General features: G+C 42.3%; 2 protein-coding genes across 3 annotated transcripts; both read left to right on the top strand.

Annotated features, from left to right (window-relative positions):
* The first annotated feature begins 3,485 nt into the window (after positions 1-3,485).
* her8.2 (hairy-related 8.2) lies at positions 3,486-6,796 on the top strand. Of its 2 annotated transcripts, none has more exons than XM_084064321.1 (4): positions 3,486-3,581; positions 3,707-3,802; positions 3,902-3,980; positions 5,767-6,796. In XM_084064321.1, exons 1-4 carry the CDS (start codon positions 3,519-3,521, stop codon positions 6,159-6,161), a joined length of 633 nt encoding a protein of 210 aa, XP_083920447.1. In that variant the 5' UTR covers positions 3,486-3,518; the 3' UTR covers positions 6,162-6,796. The 2 variants fall into 2 exon arrangements, with proteins under 2 accessions (XP_083920447.1, XP_083920446.1); XM_084064320.1 differs by having other exon boundaries at positions 5,764-6,796.
* A 3,732-nt stretch (positions 6,797-10,528) lies between these two features.
* Positions 10,529-13,433, top strand: her13 (hairy-related 13). Its single transcript, XM_084064973.1, has 4 exons — positions 10,529-10,819; positions 11,511-11,597; positions 12,200-12,281; positions 12,898-13,433. The coding sequence occupies exons 1-4, from the start codon at positions 10,730-10,732 to the stop codon at positions 13,374-13,376; spliced, it is 738 nt and encodes a 245-aa protein (XP_083921099.1). The 5' UTR covers positions 10,529-10,729; the 3' UTR covers positions 13,377-13,433.
* Positions 13,434-21,292: the final 7,859 nt, after the last annotated feature.

Here is a 21,292-nt window from a genome sequence, read left to right as displayed (position 1 = left end):
TATTTGCCTGGCTCTGACTGAGATGTAGTGGAGTAGAAGTAAAAGTACTGAAAATTGGAAATACTTGAGTAAATGTACTTTTTACACCACTGAGAGAGAGAGAGAGAGAGAAGGGGGGGGGTCCCCTAACTCGAGATTTATTGTCCTGCTCTTTATGTCTCCTTTCAATGGCGTGTAAGGTCTGCTGGCCAAATGTTAGGCCCAATTATTCCAATTATTTATCAATTCAATCAACAAGTGTGCATGACACCTGTTGTAGCTATGGATGGATGGACCTGTTGCAGCTTAGGCCTACTTATGAATTCCTCCTGGCAGTTGAATCCATAAACGCATATTAGGCCCACCAGTCATTTATATGGATTTGGGGTCTGTCACTCAGAGAGTGTGCAAATGGTCCATTTGGTTAAAAAAACAATAATTTTAACCACTTTAACCTGTTATACTTTGGCTATTCAAACGCAATAGCAGATATATAAGCTCATAGCGCGGCACCTAGTGCTGTGCTATGAGCTTGTAGATCTGCTATATTTTTAAATCCTGAAAATGTACATGCAAACCTTTAAAACATATTCTAAAGCGAACATTTGTAACTCAAATCTTTGCTTCTTGGGGGTCCACAACCACAACATATGTTGAGATGGGGGGTCCGCGGCCAAATACATATCATTTTGGGGGTCCGTCCTTGACATGAAAAAGTTTGAGAACCACTGGCCTAAAATACATGGGAATTTAAATGGAATTTAAAAAAAGTTGAGAATCAAGGCGTTCTAGGCCATTGGTTCTCAAAGTGCGGGTCCGGGGACCCCACTTGAGCTTGTAGATCTGCTATTCTTTTTTGAAAAATCCCTGGCACAATTTTTTTTTTGAGATGGGGGTCCACAGCCAAATAAATACATATCAATTTGGGGGTCCTTGAGATGAACCACTGTTCTATAGGCTACATCTTGTGGCACTGACTGGTCAGCTACTGGTCAAGCACCTGCTCCGCTCCGGCCGCCTCCTCCTCCTCCCCAGACCTAGTGGCCGCATGCTCCTCGAGGTTATTCTTCCTTTCATGGTGATTAGGTTCGCTTCAATACCGCTCATTGTTCGCCCACGTTTCCCACGATCGAGCCTTTGCCTGGCAGTGAGTCGCGTGGCTGTGGCTCCACAGAACAGATCGAGGCCCCCCCGGCGCAGGGCCAATATTACTCTCTGTGGGGACATCTGGTCAGTCTGACATCTGCCTCTCACTTTGCCTCCCGGTGAAATAACAGAACACAACAGATGTTTGACATTTTCCAAACGCCGGACGCGATCAAAGCAGCCGTAATTAGCCTACCATGCAAGTAGGATTTCCCTCCTGATCTAGGCCTGCCGCCTGTATATAAGCTTTGTGTGCTGCTCTTGAAAACTGGAATGAGCGCAATAGGGCATAGCAGTGGCAGCCATTTTCTGGTTCCACTCAAAAAAGACCATTCATTTTTTTCCATAGAGATTGTAGGCATATTTATATCAATTATTTTAAGCCTAGAATCAAGCCATCCAGGTCTCCTGGTGAATCATGACCATAAAACATTTCATTCTGTGACTTTTTTTGGGGGAATATTTAATTATATGATATGATATACTATAGCGGTTTAGCCTATTTAATAAATACCCTTTTGTTTTTTTTCTTCACATAATCAAATGTTTTATGGTCATGATTCAGGAGCCTGGATGGCTTGAGTCTAGGCTTAAAATGATTTATATAAATACCTTAAATATTGTACAATAGACCCCTTAACAGACGACGTCGCACAAGAACCAGTATGCGTGCAACCATGCGCGCAATGAAACCCATTATATCAGGTCTCGTTAGGACGCGCCTCACTAGCCAACACACAAGAGGGGATGTTGGGGTGTGCTGAAACCAGCGCACCCCAAAACAACAGGTTGAGAATTGATTGCGTGAAACAATCACCTGTGCATCAAGCCTCAATGTTAGTAAACGCCCGTTGCAAGTTGATGATGTCATGTGTGGTCCGGCCCTATGGAATGTATGGAATGCATGTGCTAATAAAAATGTATTTAAAATGTTGTTTTAATGCTCATTAACCTTATAGGAAGTATTAAGTTGTTGTTTTTATTAAGACATGCTAACATTCAATAGGGCTGGACCACACATGGACAAATGACATCATCAACTTGCAACGGGTGTTGTCCCCCTTGAGTAAAACATGAACTATTTATAAAATAGATACAATAAAGGAGTTTTTAGTTATAGTTATAGAGGGCAATTATAATGTATTAAGGCATATTTAGTTTATTAGCCATGCAGGGGTCCTTTTAACCTCCGCTAAGCTGTGCCTAAACACAGTTGTAAACCAAGTGTAGGCCTAATAGCCCCATTTAAAGATTGAAATAGCCTACTTCTTCAACGTGGCCTACAGACTTCAAATGGCCATAGCTTGGGCATAGGCCTATATAGGCCCTTCCTTGGCTCTTTGTCAAACGTCTATCTATAGTGGGTATATTTTCTATGAGCCTTGAGAGAATAGGTTTCGCCTTTTTGCAGGTAGGGTAATGTTGCCCCTGTTCAATTGAAAAGAATGGGCGAGTTGCTCCCCGGAGTAAAACCTCGGTCATTAGACACCCTTGTTCGTCCCTGGGAATGACAATCCATGTGGACACCCGGCGCTCTGCGTCACCTATCTCCCTGTGAGAAAACACACACAGAGAGAGAGAAGAGGCAGTGGTGGAAAAAGTACTTTTACGTAAGTAAAAGTATCAATACTGCAATGTAGAAATACTCTGTTACAAGTAAAAGTCTGTGTTCAAAATGTTACTTGAGTAAAAGTACAGAAGTAGCCTATTGGTATAGAAATGTAGCCTCCTAAAACTAAAAAGTAGCCTACTCATTATGCAGAATGCAGAAAGTTTTCAAATGTATACAAATCTTTTGAAAATAATGTTCAAATGGCCGAAATGTATATAGGGCTGAAGTGGCTAATGTAGCCTATGTTTTGCAATAATAATCAAAATCTACAGTAACTAGCAACTCAAGTTTTCGAATAATTGCAGTGGAGTAAAAAGTAGGCTACAATATTAGCCTCTGAGATGTAGTCGAGTAGCAGGCCTAAGTAAAAGTACTGAAAACTGGAAATACCCCAGTAAAGTGAAAATACCTCAAAATTGTACTCAAGTAAGTAAATGTACTTAGTTACTTTACACCACTGTGAAAAAGAGGAAACGAAAGTTTTTTTTTTGTCGGTGGGAGGAGGTGGTGGTGCATGGTTTCAGGCTGGACATCTGTCGCTTGTGTTTGGTGTATCTCGGGCTATTGAATGGATCCAGTGACCTGTCAGTCTTGACTGATGGGAGCGGACCGCTAGGGAGCGACCCCGTGTGTGGGAAAATACCGCAGCCAAAGAGCTCGGCCATTCACATGCTAATTGTGCCCTATAAATAAGAGGGCTGCGCCGCGCCGAGGGCCTTATAGACACGCTGTGTGAGAGATTCAGACACACACAAGTACCCCGAGCAAAACGAGGGAGAACATGACCGCATCCTCCATGGCGCACAACGTGGGGAAACACTCAAGTGCGAAGGAAGAAAGAAAGGTACCTCCAATCCAACCGGCTGGATCCATCTAAAACACAACAGCTCTCTGTCTCTCTGATCTGTGTTCTTTCAAGCTTGTTGCTTTTTGTTGCCACTAACCCGAGTGCCACTTTTTTATTCTTAGCTGAGGAAGCCACTCATCGAGAGAAAGAGACGAGAAAGGATAAACAATTGCTTGGATCAGCTTAAAGAAACTGTAATCGGAGCTTTTAGACTTGATGTGAGTATTGTTCATATCCACTGTCTATATCTAGGGCATTTATTAGCCTATAGTCTAGCCTACTTACTAAAATTGCTTCTATTTTTCTCTTTCTCACAGCAATCCAAACTCGAGAAAGCGGATATTCTAGAGATGACAGTGAAACACTTGCAAAACATTCAAACTACTACATTCAATGGTAAGTGATCGGCCTGAATGAACAGAACATCACATCACATCTTTTTTACGAGCAACAAGTGTATTTCATAATTGCCCCACTGGCAGCATACCAGTAGAGGGCAGTATCGATACGTAAGAATGTTAGAAAGCCAGTAACGACAGGAGTAACTGATGTCTCTTGGAATTGGAACGCTTGATAAGTGACAGTGAATTCCAAGGGCTTGGAAAGACATGTCTAGGAAAGTTAACGGGAGTAGGATGTACAATATTGCCATGTAGGCTTCAGCCTCCATGAATGCCTGTAGACAGCTCCCACCATGGGTTCAGTGTTCAAGGAGATTTACTGTCACATTAAAACATTTATTGTTACTATTACATACACCACAACAACAACAACAACAACAACAGCAGCAACAACAACAACAACAACAACAACAACAACAACAACAACAACAACAACAACAACAATAATAATATAACAGCATCTCAGAAAGTGAAAGTCTCCCACTGGGAGTTTACATCATCAGAAGAGACAGATAATATAAATCAGGCTAAATAAGATGAAGACAAACATATAGGCTACATCAGTGTAGGTGTGGCCATGTGAGTTGTGTATTCAGGAAAACAACATATACAGATACACACATATACAGGTGCATATAGCAAACCAATATGCTGCTTTTGTACAGTATATTAGAATTGTGGTGTAAAAATAATATGATTTCACCCGTGTCATTTGTTGCATTGCGTGCTCTTGTGTTGCTGCCAGTTGTGTAACTAAGTAACCAAGTTAGTAACCAAGTAACTAAGTACATTTACTCAAGTATTGTACTTAAGTACAATTTTGAGGTACTTTTACTTTACTGGAGTATTTCCAATGATCAGTATTTTACTTCTACCACACTACATCTTAGAGGCAAATATTGTACTTTTACTCCACTACAATTTTTTGAAAACTTTAGTTAGTTACTTTGCAGATACATTATTACATTATAAAACATACATTTACCACTTTAGCCCTATTTTATACCTAGGCTATTTGAAAATAGCCAATGTACAACCTCACAACGCGTCGCGATGCGACGCTTTGTGAGCTTGTAGATCGGCTATTTTCAAACATTTTAGTACTTTTACTTTTGGTACTTTAAGTACATTTTGAAACCAATTATTTTGTACTTTTACTCAAACATTTTTAATGCCGGACTTTTACTTGTAACAGAGTACTTCTACATTGCAGTATTGATACTTTTACTTAAAGACGGGGTGCCGTGATTTTCAGTGATTTTTCCCCCCCTAAAACATAATCATCAGGTATTATGGTTATACTAGGAGGAAGATTTTTTTCAAAAAAGTGTACTTAAATTGTTAAAATTATGTTTTTATGTGGACACGCCCCCAGTTCATTAAGTATACCTGGTTCTCACCTTTGCACCTCCTCTACCACCTTAGCACCACCCACCTGTCCTAGTCCCTCCTCCTCCTCCTGCCCACACCTGTTGTGTTATGATAATGAGGGGGAGGGTATGTTTTTACTATGTCACTAAAGCGCTGTTTTTCTATTGGCACGTTTGACCCTCAAGGTTTCAGCCTCCAGGTAGAAACTCAAAATAGTCAGAGAAGACATAAAATACCATAAAGACACCACCATGGGGCTTAATGAAGTTCTATCAACCTCATAGACACATGAAAAACAGAAAAAGTGCAAAACCATGGCACCACCTCTTTGAGTAAAACATTTGAGTACTTTTTCCACCACTGGTTGCTGCACACCTCTGATGTCATTCTCTCCTCCCTCTGTGAAGCAGACCCTATGGTGGGCCTGGAGGCGCAGCAGAAGTACAGCACAGGCTACATCCAGTGCATGCACGAGGTCCACAACATGCTGCTCACCTGCGAGTGGATGGACAAGACGCTGGGCTCCCGTCTGCTCAACCACCTGCTCAAGTCGCTGCCCAGGTCCACCGACGAGCGTCCCCTCCAGCCCGCCACGCCCCGGCACGACGTCTCTCGGCCTCCCAGTCGAGGCGCCGGGCTCCCCAGCACGCCCGTCAGGCCCGGGAGGCAGATTCAGAGAGAGGGGGCCCCCCCTTGCCTCGTCGCTGCGCCCCATCAGGACAGGCCCCTGGTCCTACCGAGCAGCCCACTGCTGCATAGTCCCCATCATCACTTGGGTGTGCTGGAGATGTGGAGACCCTGGTGAACTAATTGGTGCACTGCTTCTCAAAGTGGGGTCCAGGGACCGCCAGATGGGGTTCCAGGGGGTCCAGGGCAAAACGAGGAACAGTTTAAACAACTTAAGCCCCTATTTTATTTGTCGGCTATTCGAAAATAGCCAATCTACAAGCTCGCAACGTGTTGGGATGCAACGCGAGCGTGGCTATTTTCAAATAATTTAGAAAAATCCTGGAAAGTTGTGATTTCTTTTTAAAAAACTTTAACACAAATCCTCTCTTATGGGGTCCCCTGGCACAAGATCTTTTCAGATGGGGGTCCACAGCCAAATACATACCTATTTGGGTATAGTTTCCTTGATATGAAAATGTGGGAGAACCACTGAAGTAGTGGACTTGACCTTTTGCTCTTAAATCTCCAGTTTGTTAGACCTCTTCCTCTGTTATGTATCTTATAGATATGCTACTCAGAAGACAATTATTCTAGGTGTGCTATATGATTCTATATATAGACCTTTTCCAGTACTTCCCTTCAGAAGTTGACTTCCTGTAGCCTGCATTATAGAAGGCTCTTATTAATCTTTCTTATATTTATTGTATTAACCACTTTATTTATTTGATATTGTAAGGTATATGTCTTTGCTTCCGCTAGGTTTCGCTTGGCACTGTATAGTCTGCATTTCTTCTTCCTTTGTCGTATTATTAACATAAAGCATTAATAAAAAACGTTACACACTTTAATTTGTTTTGTGTACTTATTTTGGAAAATGTTTTACGTTGTTTTTCTTTTGGTTTTCCTGACATTTCACACAATGACAAGTAGTGGTGGAAAGTAACTCAGTACATTTACTGAAGTACAATTTCGAAGTATTTGTACTTGAGTATTTCCAATACTTTTACTTTTACTTTTACTACTCCACTACATCTCAGATCCAAATATTGTACTTTTACTCCACTGCGTTTATTTGAAAACTTTAGTTACTGTGTAGATTTCGATTATTATTACAAAACGTACATTAACCACTTCAGCCCTATATATACATTTCGGCCATTTGAAAATAGCCGATCTAATACCCTAACCCTATTTCTATATTTCAGTATTGATACTTTTACTTAAGTAAATATTGTGAGTACTTTTTCCACCACTGTCACTGATGACAAGTGATGGGTCAAGGGTCATGTCATTTCAAATGTAACAAGCACAATGTGACACGCCCATGTCACATTTAGTTATTGATTTAGCATTTGGCATATTGATTTGAATGATCCATCAGATCAAGTGTGTTCCGGCTTGGATCAATATGACTTTACGTTGATGTTTATCACAATGCAAAGTAATGTGTCAAGGTTTTAAAGAAAACATACCATGAAGGTTTTTTTTTACATTATGTTTTTGAAATGTATGTTATATTATCAATAAAATCTTAGTGTTTTACCAATTATTTGGGGCCCACTTGCAGTATATGGCCCACAGGTTGAGAACCACTGATTTAGTTGACAGTGCAACCAGTTTATAAGCCAAGAAAATGATGATGTAGGAGTAAAATCTTCTGCACTATGAATGTATGTATTACGTGTTAGTGTAACGGAAATATAATCCATAGTCCTGTTTGATCTTTGAGTCAGTATTCATCTTCAGTTGTATTCTTATGGCTGCACTCTGAAATTGTTCATTGTTATGATAGGTCTGAAACAAGGATGATAAGAGTGAGCATGGGGATGAGAAGGAGACAGTCACATCCACTGTGTTTACTTAACTCTGAGAGAGTGGAACCAAATGGACCTTTCCCGTTGGTTCCAATTTTTGCAGTGGTTCTAAACCTGTGATTTATTTATTTTTTATTATTTATTTATTTTTGGAGGGGGTCCCTCCTAGATGACAGTAAAGTGGCAATTTAAGGACTTTTACGACCTTTTTAATATAAAAAGAAAAAAACACCATCACTGCATCAAAAGTAATCAACAAACCATAGGCCTACTATAAAAGCTGGTCAAACATTGGCCAAATTGTCAAACATATAAGAAAGACATAAACTTCTTCATGTTTTGCCAATTATTTGGGGGCCCAGACCAGTTGCTGTATGCTCACGGCCCACCAGTGGGCCCCGGGGCCACAGGTTGAGAAACACTGTTCGAGAGCGAGAGAGAGAGAGAGAGAGAGAGAGAGAGAGAGAGAGAGAGAGACGCCCGGTCCCTCGGCGAGTTCACAGAACAAAAGCTGGCCGAGACAGCTGCTCCCTTCCCCGGCCTACACACTCCATTAAAGGGAGAGCTGGAGCAGAGAGCGTGGGGGTGCAATGGCGAGGTGCCAAAACTCTCCACTTCAAAGATGCCATGTTGTCCCCGTTATTGCACCATGGCGGAAACGCCGTGCGTGGAAGTGGACCGTAAAACAAATAGCCTTACATATGCTGTTATAGGCTACCTGAAAGATGGCTCAGCTAGACATTCTCAGGGCGTTTCCTGAACGCAGACAGACAACTATTGTAGTGGTTATTTGCATGACAATACGCAAATACATAACGGGGGCAAACTAAAGGCAGCAGGCCTGGTCACTCTCAGTCTCGTTACCCATCAATATATTGTGCGTCACAACATACCCAAGGGAAATGCCATTCAGTTTAGGCGGGCCTATACAGCTAAACCAGTGGTTCTCAAACTTTAAAATGTCAAGGTCTCCCCTTAACTCTGACAGTGTACAAATGGAACCATTTGGTTCCATTTGTACACTGTCAGAGTTACAGACTTGCAAGGGTCAATTTAGATCCCCCCCTAAAGGAACCCAGAGAGTCCCTGGAATCCACTTTGAGAACCACTGAGCTAAACAACTATCAGGCCCAAGCCTGATGCAATAAGGCCTGTTTATTATCTCACACTATAATAGACAGAATCCATGTCATGCATGGGATATGTTTTGTGCGTCAAATCATGTAAACCAAACATGCACATTCCAGCCTTTCTCGGCAGCACAGCCGTATAGTAGGCCTAATAGCCTCCTGCGTGAGAAATGCAGTTGCACAGTAATGCACACAATTCAGAAGAAGTCACTACACAACGGGAAGAACAAACGAGGCACAGGCAGGCAGGGCAACACCTGTCGCTTTTCTTTGGAGAGGGGCTCTTAATTCCCCCGGCTGGTTCAGTGCGGGCCAAGAGGCCGCCTGGCCGCCAGCAGCTGCCAACTGAAGGCATCGCGTTACATCCGCCAAACAGCCGGGTAAATCTGAAGGGGCTCGGACAGCACAGGCAACGGGAATAGGACTGAGTAGGGCACAAAAAAAAAAAAAAATCTGTTATCTGTGTAAAGTAAAGTAACACACATACACGCACGCACGCACGCACGCACGCACGCACACACACACACACACACACACACACACACACACACACACACACACACACACACACACACACACACACACACACACACACACATGTTACTTTCTGAAGTTATTTCCATGATGAACAACATGCTCTTATTAAATAAATCATATGAAGTTAAGGGATTCTTGCAAACTTTTTTTTTTAAATAACTCAGCAGTTATTTTAGTAAACGTTGGTGACAAACAAAGGCAATGGTGGGCAGTCAGACCTACTTGTTTTCTACATTTCAAATAGAAATACAAATACTGGTATTGTAGGCCTACTTGCAAAGATACAGTTCTAGTTAAAAAGCCGATCAAGCTCTCAACGAGTTGTGGTGCGACTGAGCTTGTAGGTCGGCTATTTCCACTATTTTTGAAATATATTTTATTTCACTTAAAAAAAAACGTTCTAAATTTGAATACAGAAATGCATTGATACTTTAAAAAAAACTGTACTTCGTAATTTGTACTTTTGAATACTTGAGTATAGCTACTCTGTCCACCATCACCATGTAAAACAGTGGTTCCCAAATTTGATCTCCCCAGGACTCAAACTAGTGAAAATAGCAGATCTACAAGCTCACAGAGCTTGTAGATCGGCTATTTCCCCTACTTCTTAAACATTTTAATGTATTTATTAAATGATTTTGAAAAATACATTTATATATTTGTGTTTAAAAAAATAGGAAAACAAACAAGGGATATATAACATAAGGGATATTTACTTGCGACCCATAAAAATGTGTCCGCGACCACGAAGGGCTCCCGACCCAGTGTTTGGGAACCAGTGATGTAAACAGTGGGGGTAAAAAAAACGGTGCCGCCGGCCCCCTAACACACAAGATGATCATCAAGCCTACTCCAGATCCTCGCAGTAGACGGGCCGGTAGACAAAGGAGTGCGTGTTGATTGGCTGCCGCGGTGTGTGCGCTCCGTTGTCCCCCCCTACAGGAGCGGCCAGACCCCCTATTCATATGCTAATGAGCCCCTATAAATACATACAACAGCTACCCAACACGTCTCACTGAGATCGCACAATAAACAGAGGGCGCCTCGCCTGAAGTATAGGTTTTTATCCCCCCCCCCACACACACGCACACCCTCACCGGTTCCTGTTGCCAGCTGCCCCTCATTCTCGGATTTGTTGGATCTTGGACTGATCGCAGTGGAACCGCGGACATAATTCGGCGACCTGTGTGCAGTGCACCGCGTTGGGCTCCAAAACATCATTGATGATGGCCCCCTCGCCTCGACCCAGCAGCAAGACCGGACTGGAAGGGGACGAGGATGATGATTACTGGGTTCAGAAAGGGGACAGAAAGGTAGGCAGCTCGACACGTAGGGCTCCCATTTGGAACCTCTCCCTCCGCAAGCTCCGAGATGAGGTCCCGCTGCGTTGGGTGCCGGCAGAGTGCGACACCGGCCAATGTTGTAGATTTTTACATTTTTCCGCACATCGTATCCAAAAAGTAAAGGTATTCCCACATGTTCTCAGATGTTTGACATTTTAGCGGTACATATGTTTTAAGTGACGGGTTGAAACAAGCGTTTAAATCGCTTATTTAGTCAGCCTGTGCCATGTTTTTCCAATGCAACCTAACGGGAGCAGTACTGTGCATAAGGACTGGGGTTGACTGGCCACAGGCTGACTAAATAAGCGATTTAAACGCTTGTTTCAACCCGTCGGTTACATTTTCTTTACCGCTAAAATGTCAAACATCTGAGAGCAGAGGGGAACACCTTTACTTTTTGGATACGATATGTGGAAAAAGTTTTTTTTTTTTTTTTTAACAATATTGGCCACCGTTCACCAGTGACGCACTCTGCCGGCACCCTACGCAGTGGAACCTAATCTCGGAGCTATACAGCGGAGGGAGAGGTTCCGATTTGAGCTACTTTACTCGATACAAACCTAACCATTTGTATTGTGTATGGACGCACTTTATGAAGCACTGCTGGGTTATGATCGCTGTCGTTACACACATTTATAACATAATATGTTTCTCCTTCCAGACCAGAAAGCCGCTGGTGGAGAAGAAGCGACGGGCTCGCATCAATGACAGTCTGCTGGAGCTCCGGACTCTGCTCACAGACACAGACGTAAGCAGTGGTGGAGAAGAAGTAGCCTACTCAGATATTTTTTACTTGAGTAAAAGTTGCAATACCACAATATAAAAATACTCTGTTACATGTAAACGGCCCTTGTTCAAAATGCTACTTGAGTAAAAGTACAACAATATTGGCATAAAAATATACTTAAAGTAGCCTACCAAAAGTGAAAGTAGCCTACTAAAATGTTTGAAAATAGCAGATCTACAAGTGCGACGCCTTGTGAGCTTGTAGATTGGATATTTTCCAATAGCCTATGTATAAAATAGGGCTGAAGTGGTTAATGTATGTTTTATAATATGATAATTTATATCTGCAAAGTAACTAGTAACTAAAGTTTTCAAATAATTGTAGCGGAGTAAAAGTAAAATATTTGCCTCTGAGATGTAGGGGGGTAGAGGTAAAAGTATTGAAAATTGGAAATAGTCCAGTAAAGTCAAAAATACCTCAACATTGTACTTAAGTACAGTACTTGAGTAAATGTACTTTACTTTACACCACTGGACGTAAGCAGCCCATAATGTGACCAATGTGAACTTTGATTCATAGCAGGGTTGCTAATCGGAGTCCAACTCGTTGTCTTTTCTTCACAGTTTCACAATAAGATGGAGAACGCGGAGGTCCTGGAGATGACAGTGAAGAAAGTAGAGGACATCCTAAAGAATCGAACCCAAGGTGAGAGCTGATGGTATTCGCTGTGTACTGTTTTTGATGCCTGGACCTCTATATCAGTGGTTCTCAACCTTTTTAGGCCGCAAGCCCCCAAAATAATCATATTTGAACTGGGGACCCCCCCCCACCCTGACAAGCACGCAGGTCTACAAGCTCACAACGCCTCGTGTTGCGAGGCGTTCTGAGATATTTCTCATATCATTTGGCAATTTGGCCAATGTTTGACCAGTTTCTATAGTATAGTTTGTTGATTACTTTTGATGCAGTAATGGTCTTTTTCTTGGCTTTCTTTTTTTGTCATCTGGGGACCCCCCGCAATCATCTGGGGACCCCCCTGGGGGTCCCGACCCACAGCTTGAGAACCAATGACACAACGGTTCAGCCACAAACATTCAATGACCCACACATTGTTGGACCCACATCCGAAAATATGTTGTGCCAGGCAGGGACCCTCATAAGAGAAGATTTGCGTTGCAAACTATTCCTCATTCTGCTGGGGTCCCCCTTAAGGACCCCTGGACTCTGTCTGCGGACCCCACTTTGAGAACCACTGTATTAGGCCATTTTACCAATGAGGTCTAACCAGGTTCTCTCTCTCTCTCTCTCTCTCCCCCCACAGAGACTGATGTACAGAACAGAGAGTCCAGCGAAAGGTTCGCAGCGGGCTACATCCAGTGCATGCACGAGGTCCACATGTTCGTGTCCAGCTGCCCGGGGATAGACGCGACGGTCGCGGCGGAGCTCCTCAACCACCTGCTGGAGTGCATGCCTCTGAACGACGACCACTTCCAGGACGTGCTGATGGACTTAATGACGGACACGAATTCTTCTTCCGGCCAGAACGGCGGCGGCACTTGGAGCGCCGGTGAGGCGCTCTGCTCCGCCCTGGCCTCGCCCGGAGGCAGGAGCACGTGCGGCTCCTCCGCCGCCTCCATCTCCAGTGGCGAGGACCTGTCGTGCTCGGACATGGACGACACGGAGAGCGAGCACAACCAGAGCTGCTCCAGCTCCACCACCGACGGCATGGAGAGCCGAGATTCCCCCGGCATCATGCCCACTACTATGACCTCCTCCGAGTCCATGTGGAGGCCCTGGTAACCATGTCAGCCAGCCTATAGCCCAGTGGTTCTCAAAGTGGATTCCAAGGACTCTCTGGGTTCCTTTAGGGGGGTCTAAATTGACCCTTACAAGTCTGTAACTCTGACAGTATACAAATGGAACCAAATGGACCCTGACGGGTCCATTTGGTTCCATTTGTACACTGTCAGGGTTAAGGGGAGACCTTGACATTTTAAAGTTTGAGAAGCACTGCTATAGCCTATCGTCATCACCTCTGGGATGTGTTATTAATGTGGAGTATTAGGCCTACCCCGAGGCCAAGGTCGTGACTTTTCCCCCTATACCCGGAGAGCATCGTCGACGCAGGAAGTTCACTTATAGCACAATGGAGGGCTACAGGAAGAGTGGGCACCTGAGAAATGTGAAATTGGCTCCTTTCCCCCAAATGTGAAAAAGTATAGAAGTAGAAAGTATGCCCATGCTTTGTGAAATGGTCTAACCAGTAGGCCTATTGGCTACATGATTTGAACGTGCATGGCACATCATTATCAGACCTAAATGTACCCTTCAACTTATTGTTTATGCCATAATGACTGACTATCCACAGGTTTTGTAGCAATTCGTGAAATGTTAAGCCTTAATGTAAAATGTTCAAGAATGTTAAAATCATGTATAGCCTTCTTTACCAAAGCATGTTTATTCTTTATAATTATTCTCTTCTTTTCTTTTTTGGAAAAAAAATGCCAATTTAACATGGAGGTGCCTAGACTTCTCAGGTGCCCACTCTTTTACCCGACAGAGAGTAGTAAAAAGGAAGGATTTGCATATTCAGTTGTTGTTGTTTTTTGTAAATAATGATGTGTATAAATGATTCACAAGGACAAAGCTCTTTTAGAAAACCGACAACTTTGGCATGCGACCCATATAAATATTTCTATTGTAGCTATTTAAGGCCACAGAGGCCTGTAGTTTATTTGCCCCATAGCCTCCTCCAGGATGTTGTAATGATGTAGACGTGTTTTGTTATAAAAATGTGGGGGAAAAATGTGATTAATAAAGTAATCTAATGCAAATGTCATCGTTCAATGCCCTTAATTAATAGCTGACAATTAAAACGAGGTTTGTGCCATAAACTATACGTTTATGGCATTCAGTTATGCCCATGTAGGCTAGACTATTGGATTAATGTAAAAATGTCAGTGTTCACAATGTACATTAACATAACACAAAACAAAACACAAAAATAGCAGTTAGGGCAGACCTAGCAGTTATTTGATTGCCTTTGTCGATTAGACAAAAAATGAATCGCTAATTGTGTCTATGTAGTTTGTCATTGTAGGTGTCATTGGTAACACCTGTGAAGGAAGTAAGGAAGGGGCCCAATTTTTTTCCCAATACGGCCGCTGTGCATAAAGCCTATTGGTTCAAAGTTGAGAAATATATGTTAACAAAAATGTATGTCTGCTCCTGGTTCATGTTCAAACCTTGCTTCAAGTCTGTTCAAGTCTAGTCTAGCCCCATAAAAAGACGCCTCCTGTGTGCACATGAAAGGGTTCCACACCTTTGCCTGACCAACCCCTAAGAAGTGTTGTCCCTCACACCTCTAGATACAATGACCATGTTCCACAAAGGAGCGTTAGATCCTGTCAGTCCTCCTCCTAACTAACTAACCAGTAACCACCGCCATCAAAGGGGAAGCATTGTGTTCTGGAACAAGCTGCCACACAGTGGTGGAAGAAGTACTCACATTTTGTACTGAAGTAAAAGTATCAATACCCTATTGTAGAAATAGTCTGTTAGAAGTACCAGTTCGGTATTCAGTTTTGGGTAAAAGTACAAAAGTATTGGTATCAAAATATACTTAAAGTACCAAAAATAAAAGTATTCATTATGCAGAAGGTCCCATTTCACAAGTTTTCTAATGCATAAAATGTATAAAAATATCTTTAAAATAGCAGTTCTACAAAGAGACTTGTTGTGAGCTTGTAGATCGGCTATTTTCAAATAGCCAAAGAGGGCTGAAGTGGTTCATGTATGTTTTGTAATAATAATCAAAATCTACTAAGTATTTAGTAATCAAGTTTTCAAATATTTGTAGTAGAGTAAAAAGTACAATGTTTGCCTGTGGGATGTAGTGGAGTAGAAGTAAAAGTATTGAAACTAGGAAATACCTCTAAATTGTACTTGAATACAGTACTTGAGTAAATGTACTTAGTACATGATGTTGTCACCCTCTCAAGGGGAGAAGTAGCTCACAAATGGGATTAGCATTGCAAGCCAGGCAGCCCCAGGGGGCCGTGTAGCTGTTCACACCTGGGTCACAAATTGGACAGGGTGTGAATGTTGGTGGTGGGGACATTGAAATGGGAGGGGGAGGGGGACAGGGTGTGAATGTTGGTGGTGGGCAGTGGTGGAAAAAGTACTCAAATGATTTACTTAAGTAAAAGTATCAATACTGCAATGTAGAAGTACTCTGTTACAAGTAAAAGTCCGGAATTCAAAATTTACTTGAGTAAAAGTACAAAAGTATTGGTATCAAAATGTACTTAAAGTACCAAAAGTAAAAGTACTAAAATGTTTGAAAATAGCAGATCTGCAAGCTCACAACGCGTTATACCTCTATAGCATAGGTATAAAATAGGGCTAAAGTGGTTAATGTACGTTTTATAACGTAATAATTTATATCTCCAAAGTAACTAGTAACCAAAGTCTTCAAATAATTGTAGTGGAGTAAAAGTACAATATTTGCCTCTGAGATGTAATGAGGTAGAAGGAAAAGTACTGATAATTGGGAAATACTCCAGTAAAGTATAAGTACCTCAAAAGTGTACGTAAGTACATTACTTGAGTAAATGTACTTAGTTACTTTACACCACAGGTGGTGGGGGACATTGAAATGGGAGGGAGGGGTACAGGCGATGATCAAAGCTGTCGGTCTTGTGTGTAACCATGACACAGGAGAGGATCTGAGGAGAGCCACAGAGCCGGCTTCTTTTCCATGCAGCTTTTCAAAGGGCGGAAGAGACGGGGGGGGGGGGGGGGGGGGGGGGGGGGCACTGAGGCCATAATGCTCCAGGGCCTTTAATTAGTAGGGTCATTTTTCTTCATTAATTTATACAGGATAGGCCTACCATGCCCTGCAAATATAGCTAGACTAATGCTGATATCGGTGGGTAGCCCTGACACTGAGTAATAGATCTCACCCAGACCCTTTCGTCATTATTTCATACAGGATGATGGTGTACCTGCTAGGCCTTAGCCTGTCGCACCTCCAACGGTGCCGATGGAGGACTATGCATGGCAGGGGCGTCCGCTTCCCTGAGCCATCCCTGACCGCATACCAAAATATGATTGTGTTGCAGCAACACACAACAAACACAACATATCCTGATGATCTGCGTGTCGATCTGTTATTTTGGCCATTTATTTTTTTATTGGAAAAATATTGCCCTAACTAAGTTGCATAGGATAGGATAGGATAGGCCTAGGGAACATTTGACAACGACAACATGGAAGATCAAGATAAAATCATCATTAAAAATGTATGTGTAAAAAAGCTTATCTATGTTAACCAAAATTGACAGTTGACACACCACATTATAGGTGCTTTAAGTTATATGTTATTGTTAAAATAAGTGCTAAATAACTTCTCTCTCCTGATTGGATGAAACTGCTATCTCAACCTGACCATTTATTTTCTGTTTACTGGAGAAACACCCCTGATATAGGACCAAGCAAACGCTCTAAACAGATCAGAATATACCTAGAGTTAACCTAACCATTCAACAAAATAAACCTCTAAGAAATGATTTTATATTACATAAAAAAAATGTGAGGGAGGATTTGCATCCAAAGCCTGCATGAATTCGTGGCAAATGCATTCTGAATACCAAAGAGGTGTGAGATGAGCCCGTTGGCATATGGTGCTGATCCCTGGAGACTGGCTGCTTCTCAACGGTCTGTAGACTGGTAAAGAACAATCACAGTTGACGCAGGAGTAAAGGTCATGCTCTGCTAGCCCTCAACCCACTCTGGCAGATTGACTTTTGTTACTATTTGCCATTGACTACAACTCATGAGCGTTTGTAGTCCTGGGAGGCATATGGACAAAAACAGCCAGTCAAATTATTCCATCAGTAAATTTATTACAATGTCTCAGACAAGACAATATTCTCACCTACAAAAATGCACAAAACTGTGCAAGTTTAATATACCACAGGCTCATACAGTGGCAAAGAAACAAATTGATCATACATATCATAAGGTGATGGTACCGTGTGTATGAATACATTACTTCCTATGATGACCCACATGCGCGTAATTCATGTAAAATAATTCCCTCCATGAGACCTTAGAAGATGGGTAAGGCTTTTAAAAATGTGCAACACCGTTCCCTGCCTCGCTTAAGGCTTCCATTTACAGCTGATGTCCTAATATCAGTTTGCAGTGAAAGATCATTCATGCATTTTAAATGCATTACATGCATGTGGATCAGAAGTCCCTGGAAATACATTTTGCACAAAATAAGAGAAAAAAGACAAATATAGATAATAGTTGCCATTTTTTGGACGATATATTTGTTGGTTGATGAGAGCCTGTCCTATCCATTCATTCATACATTCATTCATTTATAGTGATAGGTAGCCTAGAGAGATGTGGAGGCCACCGTTTCACAGTGTCCTCAACATCCCTTTATGTCTTTTTAACATCTTTACAACTGATGTCTGACCCGACTGATGTCCCAACGTTTGTAGCAGTGAGGACAAGTCGGTTTGGCGTGTCAGGGCCTTTAAGGCAGAGCATACCCCCCATCCAGAGACTCTGTATACCCCATACACTGGAATTGATTAAGTATCTTAACTCCATCCATTGCATTTTGTCCACTAACATATCAGTACATCCTATGTTTGTTATTATTCACTACTTCACCTGTTTCAGAGGTAGGTCCACAATGACATTCCATAAACTATTCAAATGGGGAACAAAACAAAAACACACATACACAGAAGTTAAAAATAGACGAGATTGAGAAGAAGAAAAAAACGAGTTCTAACAAATGGAAATAGTAAACGCAAAATAGAAAAGTTACAATCATGGAAACAAATTAACCAGTGACATGAGCTTGGTCCAGGCTATGTTCCTATAGTGCTTGCCAACGTGCCGCCCGTCACCACGGAGGGCGTGGCATAGTAGCTGCAGACATACTGGTGGGGGGCAATGTTAAGTCAACCTGTTTATACCTCACAAAGATGTCCGCCGCTACCAAATGACACTTGTTGACGCCCCTTCAGGATTTTTGGTACGGACTATACAGGCACAACCCTCACAGGTTTTATCCCAGTGCCTCAATTGTTCCCAGCTATTGTAATAGTGTGTACACTGTCTGTAAATGGAGCCAATATGGATCGTAGCTTACTTAATACTTGATGTAACGCGACATGGGTCAAACATCTTGCACAACAGACATCCTGTTCGGATGTGGGCACAGCCACGGCACGCACTACCTTGGACTGGCAACTCCATATAAAAAAAATAACATACCTTCCTATAGAACCAACTGGCTGTTAACACATTGAGTACCAGAGATTTTTTAAAACAGGGTACAGCCAGTGCCAGCACATTTAACGATTTTTTAAATCGTTAAAATCGTCACCAAATATTTTCCGTGATCACCGTCCTCACGGTGTTCCCCTCATTACACACACAGGGGTCTCGTAGAATCAAGAAAAAACAAAAACATTCGGTAATCCGTTCCACAGTTGCAGCCAGTTGAAAATAGCATGTTTCGCCAAAAATACATAGAAAAAAAAAGTACACAGGAGCCGAGATACAGGCTTTTAGAGTAATAAGTTAACCAGGAAGTGGATAGGAAAATAACATCTCCTGGTACTGTTTTTTTTTTTTTTTTTTCAAAAACGGTCATAGCCGTTTTTTGGATACAGAGACAACAAAATACTTTTCAGTGCAGATTTGAAGCTTGAGTTCTGGTATTGGTAACACAGTGTGTCAAGAAAAACTGCTTTCACAGTACACAGGTAAATACATGTCTTCAGAGGCCAACACTGTGCTGTATGAGGTCACACAGCGAGTGGTACAGGCAAGTTCAAATTTCCATTGGAAACCTGAGTATAGAATCATTAACTTGTTAACCACCAGAGTAAAACATCGTGTATAGCCGACCTTGGCAGCGATTCTGAGCGTTTTCACTAACCTTTGAAAAATCATAGAATATTCCTCTTCACAACAATCCATCCACCTATCGCTTTAACCCATTAAGACCTGAAGCCGATTCTACAAATGTCTAAATCCCAACAGTTTTCTAAAAAAACGTATGTTGCTATATCAGTGGTTCTCAAACTTTTTCATAATTGTCAAGGACCCCCACAATTATATGTATTTGGCCACGGACCCCCCATCTCACAATATTTTGTTCCAGGGACCCCCCAGGAGCAAAGATTTGAGTTAAACATGTGAATATATACATTCACAGATTTGCACACATTTTCATTATTTTTCCATAAAAAATATCAGATCTACAAGCTCGTAGCGCGGCAAGTCTCTACGAGTCTCGTAGAATCGGTGTGGGGGGGAGCGTGCTGTCGCGATAATCTGTTCCATAAAAATCTACAAAATAAATAAGATAAAAGAGATAAACCAACAGTCTATGATTGTCAATGTTGAAAGAGGAAAAAAATCAACACACAAATTAGCCAAAAGTTCTAACTTGGCTGGTTGTTGTATCAGATATAATCACTATGATAGAAAATGTGTGGCCGCAGCAGCAGCAGTTTTTTCTTCTTCTTTTTTTTTTTAACAAATAAAAGTAAACTAAGAGCATCAAATCTATTCATCATGTCCAATGAGAAAGCGAAGAATTTCTCACAACAACAATAAAGAGGCCTGTCACGGCAAAGGTTTTCAAGTGCGTGTGTGCATTAGGCACATAACTTCTTATCTCACATCCACAATGTGCGTGCGTGTATGTATGCACATATATCTAAATGGGCAGGGACAGAGGCAGCAGTGGCCCAGGAGGTAGAACGGCCACCTTGGACCCGCAAATGGCTACTTCCGGTTCGATCCTCCTGGCTTCGTGTCCTCCTGGCTTCAAAGTGTCCTTGAGCAAGGCGCTGAACCCCTTGCATAGTTGCCTCCACCGTCTCCGCCGTCGGTGTGGAACATATTAAGTTCACATACATTTAAAGGCTTAGTGGCCGGGTCATACCAAAGACTCTAAAAATGGGAACCAACGCCTCCCTGCTTGGCACTCAGCATCAAGGGTTGGATTGGGGGGTAAGTCCCTGCGACATACTAGCATCATGTCCAGGGGGTGTGCTTGTACGTCAAGCAGCCTTACGCTAAGGAAACAGGAGATAGACTCCTGCCCTAGGGGCCTCAGGGCTCGGCAAGGCTTACTTACATTTAAAGGCGCTTTGGATAATTGCGCCATAGATATGCAGACCATGTAACCATTTTAATAGGCTCTATGCACAGCAGCCATTTTGGAGAAAAATTGGGCCTCTTCTGACTTCCTTCACAGGTGTTACCAATGATACTAATGAAGGCTCTGTTCCATTCTGGTCAAACAGAGTCAGGGTGCTGATATTGTGCATGTTGGCTCACTAGAAATACTAGTGGGTCTCAAAGTGTGGTCCAGGGACCCTCATGGTTCCTTGAGAGGGTGTAACTCTGAGAGTGTACAAATGGAACCAAATGGATCCAAATGGATGGAACCTCCCGGGTCCATTTGGTTCCATTTGTACACTCTCAGAGTTATGGGGGTCCTTGAAATTAAAAAGTTTGAGAACCACTGTGCTACACTAAATGGAACAGAGCCTTCATTAGTGTCATTGGTAACACCTGTGAAGGAAGCGAGGAAGGGGCCCAATTTCTGTCCAATATGGCTGCTGTGCATAGAGCCTATTGTCTGTTCCTTAACCTGATGGTCCATAGCT

The sequence above is a fragment of the Gymnoscopelus microlampas genome (genome assembly GCF_963454915.1).
Source record: "Gymnoscopelus microlampas genome assembly, chromosome: 8".
NCBI classification, from domain to species: domain Eukaryota; kingdom Metazoa; phylum Chordata; class Actinopteri; order Myctophiformes; family Myctophidae; genus Gymnoscopelus; species Gymnoscopelus microlampas.
The sequence above is the reverse complement of the archived record's forward strand: the minus strand, read 5'-3'. Positions and strand labels throughout refer to the sequence as shown.

Coding starts and splice junctions, on each gene's coding strand:
- her13 (XM_084064973.1), top strand. CDS start 10,730: ATGATGGCCCCCTCGCCTCGACCCAGCAGCAAGACCGGACTGGAAGGG. Junction 10,820..11,510: donor TTCAGAAAGGGGACAGAAAG/GTAGGCAGCTCG, acceptor TTCTCCTTCCAG/ACCAGAAAGCCGCTGGTGGA. Junction 12,282..12,897: donor CCTAAAGAATCGAACCCAAG/GTGAGAGCTGAT, acceptor CTCCCCCCACAG/AGACTGATGTACAGAACAGA.
- her8.2 (XM_084064320.1), top strand. CDS start 3,519: ATGACCGCATCCTCCATGGCGCACAACGTGGGGAAACACTCAAGTGCG. Junction 3,803..3,901: donor TCGGAGCTTTTAGACTTGAT/GTGAGTATTGTT, acceptor TCTTTCTCACAG/CAATCCAAACTCGAGAAAGC. Junction 3,981..5,763: donor TCAAACTACTACATTCAATG/GTAAGTGATCGG, acceptor CCCTCTGTGAAG/CAGACCCTATGGTGGGCCTG.